Source organism: Fulmarus glacialis, unplaced genomic scaffold (assembly GCF_000690835.1).
Source record: "Fulmarus glacialis isolate BGI_N327 unplaced genomic scaffold, ASM69083v1 scaffold37236, whole genome shotgun sequence".
Lineage (NCBI taxonomy): Eukaryota > Metazoa > Chordata > Aves > Procellariiformes > Procellariidae > Fulmarus > Fulmarus glacialis.
Window position 1 is genome coordinate 6,796 of NW_009220668.1, and position 8,225 is coordinate 15,020.

At 49.9% G+C, this 8,225-nt stretch overlaps 1 protein-coding gene across 3 annotated transcripts in view; it reads right to left on the reverse strand.

Moving 5' to 3' along the window:
- LOC104078990 (histidine--tRNA ligase, cytoplasmic) overlaps positions 1 to 7,697 on the reverse strand; it is a 13,756-nt gene extending 6,059 nt beyond the window's left edge. Inside the window, exons 1-6 of one of the 3 annotated variants that reach the window (XM_009580844.1) lie at positions 7,611 to 7,697; positions 5,595 to 5,714; positions 5,309 to 5,404; positions 4,608 to 4,733; positions 2,346 to 2,453; positions 708 to 806 (exon numbers count right to left, since the gene is read on the reverse strand). In XM_009580844.1, the coding sequence (XP_009579139.1) occupies positions 708 to 806; positions 2,346 to 2,453; positions 4,608 to 4,733; positions 5,309 to 5,404; positions 5,595 to 5,714; positions 7,611 to 7,670 (609 nt within the window). In that variant the 5' untranslated portion in view covers positions 7,671 to 7,697. The remainder of the gene's footprint in view (positions 1 to 707; positions 807 to 2,345; positions 2,454 to 4,607; positions 4,734 to 5,308; positions 5,405 to 5,594; positions 5,715 to 7,610) is intronic. The other 2 variants (XM_009580845.1, XM_009580846.1) reach the window with 2 other exon arrangements.
- Between the last annotated feature and the right edge of the window lie 528 nt (positions 7,698 to 8,225).

An 8,225-nucleotide genomic window follows, 5' to 3' on the forward strand; every position in this document is an offset into this window, starting at 1 on the left:
AATAGCACCAGCTTGCAGTATTTATGAATAGGTTCCTGGACAGCACAACAACTCTGGCAGCCTACTCACCTGTGGATCTCCATTTAACTCGGCCCTGGCACCTGGAAGCTAACTGCCTTACAGACTATGATCACAGACTATCATGTATGATTGCACTTCTTTAATCCTGCATTACCACAGAGATTTGCCATTTATGTCACACTCGTCTTGCAACTGAGGTCTTAAATTTCAGTAAAGGTTGGACCGGATATCTTTCGAGATCCTTCCAGTCTGGGCTGTTCTATGATTCCAGGACACAACTGTGATTCCTCACACCACCTGACTGAACCTGATGCATTTGAAAAGGCTTTTCAATGCCCTGGCCCAGTCTGGGCAGGTTTTCATCGTTCTGGTTCATAAGCAGCAGCACCTTAAGGCTAAGGTTTGGGATGTTGAACCTCCCACGTGAAGAGCATTTTTCCCTCCCTCCTTTCCATCTGTCAGGACCTCGTGCGATACTGGAGAAGCAAGCATAGGATCCAGTTTTCCTATGTGACTGCTGTGCCCTGTGTGCCTCCCCTCCAGAGAACGGGGGGAACAAGAATAACTCGATGTTTATCAGCATTTTCCAGCCAGTTCTTGTGGACCATGGTAAGAGCAGCCCAGAGGGACAGCGACTCACTGAAACTCCAGCAGCAGTAGTTGCAGCCCAGGGCTCCAGCCCGTACCTTATCCAGTTTGTCAACGCTGGAGCAGATTGTTCGGAACTTGCTGTCTGGGACACCGCAAACTGCAAACATCCCATCAAGGATGCGCCGATCGTTGACCTGGGGGAGAGGGAGCAAGTCATTAACTATGAACTCAAACAGATGCTCCAGCTGCGTCCAGTTTCCCTCTAGTTTCAAGCATGGAAGAGAAACTAGCAGATGGCTGCCAAGATCTTTTGCTGTTTGCAGTTTCTGTCTCTTCCCCATTCCTGGGGAGCTAAGCTGCCTCTCTGCCCACAGCAGGCCAGCTAGCACAACTGACTCCTACCAAGCCTGGGTAGAGCTATCACGTTCTCCTTCTAGAGGCACAGACACCCCCACTCAACAGAGAAGAAAAACCAATGGGGCCCATGAGTCCTCTCATGTGGACACGTAAAAACAGCTCAGGAACAGAGCACGGACTGAGGACGTGAGTTCAGTACGCTACCCTGCTCTCTGAGTGTAGGAACAAAGGGACATCTGATTATGTTAAAACCTCACTAAGGAATTTTTTTTTTTATAGTATAGTGAATTCCATCATTTAATTATGCTCTGTAATAGTAGGTAATTGAGGCCAAAGGCTCAGCTGGATTCAACATTTCCATGGGTAGCAAGAACATCTACAATTAAATTAGGCATAAACAAAGACTGCTCAGGAGTTTGTAATCCTCCAGCATTGACATGAACCAGACAGTCACTCATGGAAGACAAGAATAACTGCAGGCAGGTTATTCTGCTGTTCCCCATTGCAGGGGTGCCTGCTTATCCTCAAAGGCATCCACTTTCACCACTGCCCAAACACACACTAGCTGGACTTGATCTGGACAGGCAGTTCCTGTGCACAGCTCTTCAGCTCATCCCAGATGGGTTCAAGGGCAGGTAACTGCCCCCTTACCCAGCAGGGGCTGCAGTTAGGAGTGCCACACCCAGCCTGCACTGCTCACCTCCCCTGCAGAGCCCAGCAACGACCCAGCTCTGGGTCCTTCTCAGAGATCCCACCACCCTCCTGCACATCAGGTACTCCTACCCATTGCTCTGCTATTGCTGTACACCCTTCCCCATCCTGCCTGACCTGCACACCCAGCACCGTTTGCTGCCAAGATAACAGAGGTGTTTTGAAGCAAAGAGCAAGCTCAACCTACAGTAGGGCATGACTCTTCTTCAGGAAGAGGCCTCAGCCCCAGAAAGGACTTAGTGGGAAGGCAGGAGTCTGCAGACAACACAGCGCACACACTGAGCAGATGTCCCTACTTGGGGGGGCACCGGGAGCTGGGACAAGGGCAGGGATCCTGGGCCAGAGCCTCTGTTTTACTGCAGGCAGCGAATATGACAGTCACCTGGTTAGTTGGCTGCTGGACGTTTTGCAGGGGACCGTGGTTAGTGCTAGAGAGAACTCTGTAACTGCAGCCTCAGGAAACCTCCTTGTGTTCCCAGCTAAAGGCAAGTCTGAGCTGAGGTCCAGCCTTTTAGCATACACACCCATGAGGAGGCAGAAGTGGGATGAACTTCTGGATCACGCCTTAGTGGGCGTTAGAGTTGGAACAGGTGCTGCTCCATAAAGCCACAGGAACAGTGACCACTGCTTCCCACCGTGGCACAGAGAAACCTGCCCGGTCTCACCTTAATGAGAAAGTCCCCAAGCTGCAGGTCACTCAGGATCTCGTGCACGATCTTCAGGCACTCGGCATCAGGAATCATCGGGTCAAACTGGCCGGCAATGTCAAAATCCTGGGGCACAGGAAAACGTAGTGAGCAATTAAGCACTGCTGGCATGGCTGCAGCAATACAGCTTCAACTCTGCTGTTAACAGCAGTTTGTTTACAAAAAGCAACAGAAATGGGATGTAAGGGAGCACTAGCCCTCGCTGATAGGATCCAGAAGGGACAGGATGAGGGTTATGACCCTCTTTCATCGAAGGCAGCACTGCTCTTGGGTCCACTGCATCGCAAAGAGTTTGTATACTGTGTCGTGGCCAGTGCAGACAGTTTGGGAGAAGCCGTTCTGCTTCTCCCTGCTTTCTACTTCTGGTGGTGTGTGACCTGCTCCCTGCCTCTGACACAGCAGTTTACTGTGTGATACACTTTGAAACAGATATCCTTGAAAAACAACAAAAAGGAGACAGCAGAGCGATCATCAGCAGTAAATAAATAGAACAAAGGAACCAGGAAGGGGAGGAGAAAACTACTTACTAGTTGGTATGACCTAAATGCCAAATGTTTCGCCTTGATTCTTAAGATATTCTTTTTTTAATACACATGCCAATCAAGTTAATGATCAGGGAAGAAGACAAGAGAAGCAATCTCAACTGAGGCAAAACCAAAGTTTCAACTGCCAAGACACAAAAAGAAATCAGAAAGCCCGAGTGGTCTCCACCAGAGATTACCAGATGAACTAGCACGTAGAACTAAAGCCCAACAGCAGGATGTTTTAATAGGCTGGTACCCCGTGACTGGAAAATAGCAAAGACAACATCAGTGTTCAGAGAGAAATAAAACACAGAAGCAACAAGAGACCTCTTATTTGACTCCCATTTATGAATCCCCAAATGCAAAGTCTTCAATGAGATTTTGAGTACAAGAATAATTTTAATTAAGTGGGTAAAATTTAAGTGGGTAAATTTCAACACCAAGCTTCCAAAATAAATTGGGGCAATGAAGGAGGAAAGAGATGAGATTACATCAATTAATCCCCAATCAGCTGAGTGCAAGAAAGGCTGATGCAATCCCTGTGGAACTTGGACAAAGTCTGGTACTGTCAGGAAAGTGCCGCTACCACTGTACGTGGCACAGGTGAAATCTCACTGAAAAAAACCAACTAAGGGCTGGTGAATTATATTTAAGAAAAGATGCAGAAAAAGCCACTAGGCTGAGCAAAGCAGCAAAGCATCTCCAGGGAGAGAAGGTAACAGAGCTTGATTTACGTGGCCTAAGGCAGGGAAGATTTCTGTGAACATTTCCCAAATGTTTATCCGGGAAAGGGGAAGAATCCATACCAAGGGATGACTGCTACCGTTTAAAGAGCTGCACTGGCACAAGGAGAAGTAAACAATCAGACACAAATAAGTTTAGCCTGTATATTAGAAGACTATTTCTAGCTATACTAGGAGTAAGATCTTGGAACAGTCTTTCAGATGAGACAGCAGGCAAAGACCTCAAATTGTCTGGAAATGGGAATTCACCAAGCTGGAGCTGGAAGGTATCCACAGGGGTTGTATGATGAAACAGGAATATTCTCAAACAGGAATTTGTTTGCAATACGAGGCCCTGGGGACTGTGTTAGTAGAGCAGAACAAAGCCATTCCTCGGGGCTACCACACTTGCCTGAGAAAGCCATAAAGGAAATTGCTTTCTTACCTGTTCTGTAATTTGGCCTCTGGGTTTTTCCCTTCCTCTGAAATAAAGATTGACTAAGCACGGGACAGAAGTAGCATATGCTACGGCTGAGTCACTCGCTTGCCTGGTTCATGTGTCCTGCTAACACACCCAGTTCAACTGTTGCCAGATTCGCGATCAGGAAGAAATTCTTCCCCTCCACCAGCCTGGCAAGCACTGTGGGGTGGAGCAAGGAGCTGCCCTCCTCTACAGTGCGAAGCAGGCCAGATACCTGGGGCACCTGGGGGCTGTATTACAAAGTTCCCTGATACACCAGCACCCCGTGTCGCAGCCATCATCCTCACTCTCCCACTCTCAAGCTGTTTTTCACACCCATAAGGGCAGGCTAAGGAGAAGATTAGTGGATCCTCTGAGCTTTCCACAGCCACAGGGAAGGTCACTGCAGGGTAACACAGCCATTGGTCCTACGTTTTTATGGTGCTACGTCCCCACAAGCACTGCCCAGCCTACAGGCTCGCTCAGCAGAGTCCCTGTCAACGGCCAAACTCACACACTGGTAGAACTCCCTGTAGCGGCCCCTGGTCATGGCCGGGTTGTCCCGCCTGTACACCTTAGCGATGTGGTAGCGCTTAATGTTGGTGATCTTGTTCATCGCCAAATAGCGAGCGAAGGGCACCTGAGACGGTTGGGTTAAGGATGGGAACGGGAAGGGATCACCCCACCCAGTTATCAGTCACAGGCGGTGCTGGGTCCTCACTATCTCCCCAACACCCAGCACAGTATGGTGCACACCCGTGGGGCACAGCAGCTGCTAAGAGACGGCTGGACTTGCCACAGCTCACCAAGGTCTCCACAACTGTCCAAGACATGGCCCACACGTGCTGCTATTAAGTGTTCCTACAGTCATCTTCCAGCACCGCCTTAGGTTGGATCTCAGTCTCGTGCAGGCTGTGCACCGCAGCAGCCTGTCTGGGTACCCTGCTGTAGGAAAAACCCCACTCAATGCTGATCTTCCTTACCTCCACATACAAGCGTTACTTCACCGAACAGAAGCAACGTACAGTAAATAACTGAGCAAGGGTTCTGCACCCACTGAACCACTCTGCCTGCTCACAGCCTCCCTGTCGGTACGGGGTCAGAGCCAAAAGACTGTCCTTCCTCCTCCTCCTCCCTTGCCCTCTGGACAGCACTGCCCCAAAAGGAGGGCAGCAAAGGTGCCAAGACCCCTCAGCCCTGGCTGTGGCAGGATACTGTCAGGTCGTAGCGCAGGGACAGCAGCTCTCCTCCTTGATCTTTCAGATCGTAGATGAGCTTCGAGTCTTCACCGTATTTCCCTGTCAGCGTCTCCTACAACAAAAGGACACACGAACAAACAGCATCTTCAGTGACAGGGGATCAGCCCTAGACCACACAGAAAACAAGGAGCGAAAGGGAGGACACTTAGAGACGGAAGAAGAAAACTCAGCCCTCAACAAATCTCAAGGTTTCAACTGCAGGATCCCCATCAGCTCAGCCAACTTGCTGTGTCCTCACTCACCTTCAGCTCGAACACCGGCGTATCAATGACTTCTGCTCCATGGCGCTTGAAGCAGGTGATGATCACATTGAAGACTCTCTCACGAATGGCCATTTGCTTGGGGCTGTAGTCCCGGGTGCCCTGGGGTGGGATAAGGAAAAGAAAAGCAAAGGACATGTTGGGTTAAAGGCATGCAGTAGCGACAGACGTGAAAGGCAATGTGAAGAAGCTATCATACTGCTAACAAAACCAGAGAGATCAGGTCCAGACACCAAATATTGGGAGAGGTGCTAAAAAGCAGCACCAAAAAACACTGGAAAACATCAGGACATAGCTCAGACATGATCTGCCACGGTCTGTAGAGCTAAATCTAAGTCAAGGAGTTTCATGATGTTTCAGGAAACAAAGGAGCTAACAGATCCAACAGTCAGAGAGCTCAGTGCTTTTGAGCATGACAGCACAGCTAGGACCTGTCCACAGCTCCGATTCAGACATATTAGCCAATCCCCTGCACAACGGAGCCACCGTAGAGGTAGAATCAGGGGACAGGCACGCTTTGAAGCTGTGGAACAACCAGCAGCTCTACAGTTTCCAAACGCACATAGAGAGAAATCATCTTTTCAAAGTGCAATACCTGTGAAGTGCCCATCTACTGTTCACTGGGATGCGCTTCCTTTTAATTTCTTCGCTGTTAAGAGTCACCGAATTATTTCGATTACCATCTTTAGGGTCTCTTAGCAACACATAAATCACTGTTAATTAACTAGACCTCCCACTTTCATTTTCTAGGGACTGGCAGTTAGGCAGGAGGAAGCAGAGGGAGCAGGCACTTTGTAACACCCCACCTGCAGGTCGCACAGCAGAGAGCAGCTTTCAGCAGTACACTGACGTGGCTGAGACAGGCTGGAAACCCAAGCTGTGTTTCCCTGGCACTCACAGAGCTGCAAAATCATCTCTGCACGTCTTTAAGCAGTGAAATACCCTTCCACTTTCCAGGTCTCACACCACAATTACATTACCAAAACATACAATAAAGGAAATGGACAAGGGAGACAGTTTTGAGACATTTCCTAAGTCAGTGGCATTAACATAACCCATTTTATTTGTGAGCAACATTCATAACTGTCTCCACACCACAGCATGGAAGCGCAGTTGGTCTCTGGTCAGCTGCTAGTGATGAAACATTTAGGTTACAAAAAACTTTCAGCATAAATTGCATTATGGACACTATTCTCAGGGACCTGGAGACGGAAAAGCTACCCCTGAAGGAAGGGTCCTTCTGCAAGAGGACACAGAAATGTCAGCAGCTGGCCAGACCTCCTCAGTAAACGGGATTACCCACCCCCACAGACTAAGGCAAGATCAAAAGCCATAAGACCTTTCTTGCTCCCCACATTTCAATATGTGCTGAACATTCCTGGCAAACACTGCCGGGCCTCTGGGTTTCTTTGGCTAGCTTATGCTTTGCAGTTCCCCCACAATGAGCCTTGCACCAGCAGAGCTGCACTTCACAGCACTCCATCCTCACCCAACCTACCAGCAGCTTCATCCACTCTGTCCAAGTCAACATGGAACAGGATCCTTGATCCACGAGAGCCAATGTCTGCAGGTACCAGTGGGGTCAGTGCTACAAGAGCTGAAGAGTCCTAACCCTAAACTCATCGAGGCAATGCAAGTCATGACCTTACTTCAAATAGTGCAAGCCAAGCAGATACGAGACCTCTCACACTGGGCAGCTACGATAAAGCCTGACCAAAAGGGAATTTAATTTCCTGACCGCACCAGCTAGTGGTTGGCTTGTCACAGAAGCACCAGAAAGTCTTTAAGTTAGTAGGGTATCTGGGTCGGACGCTGTCAGGGGCGTTTTCACCCCTCTCTCCCCTGCTGCGAAAAGTGAAAAGGGAAACAGAAATGAGAACAAAGACAGGCAAGTCTGTGCTGAGATTTTGCACACACAGGTGTGTGGGGGGTGCTGCGTGCGTGCATGGGAGTAGGTCGTGCACGCAGAGAGGCATGTGAGTACGCGGGGGAAGTTACCTTTGGGGTCTTGAGCACAAACTTGTGTTTCCCCTCATCTCCCCCCAGCTGCGCCTTCATCTCCAGCAGTTTCGCCACCTCCTTCGCAATCTGAGGAGGGAACAAGGATGGAGCTGGGGGTAAGCCTACCTGCCAGACCCAGCCCACAGGCCTTCCCCAATACCTTCAGTCTCAGTATTCCCAGTACACCCAGACTCCCCAGCCTCAGTACATCCACTATTCCCAGTCTCCCACAGCAACCAGAAGGGTACTCCCTGCTCCTCTCCAGTACCCCCTACTTCTGCTACAAACACCCCAATCTCAGCACCCCCAACACCCCCACAACCTCCAATACCCTCAACATCTGCCTCCCCAGTCCCCACACCTCCCGTCCTGCCAAGTCTCCGCACCAACCCCAGGCCCAGCACCACCAGCTCCTGCTACGTGCACCCCAGCATCGGTAGTCTCCAGCATCCTCCTCCCAATCCTAACACCCACAAGCATCCTTCTCTCCAATCTACCACCAGTATCACCAGTTCCCACTCCCAGTCTCCCCTGCACCCTCTCCCCAGGCACCTCAACCCCTCCAATCTCTGGCCCAGATCAGTACTCCCATCCTCCCCAACACCCCTCTTC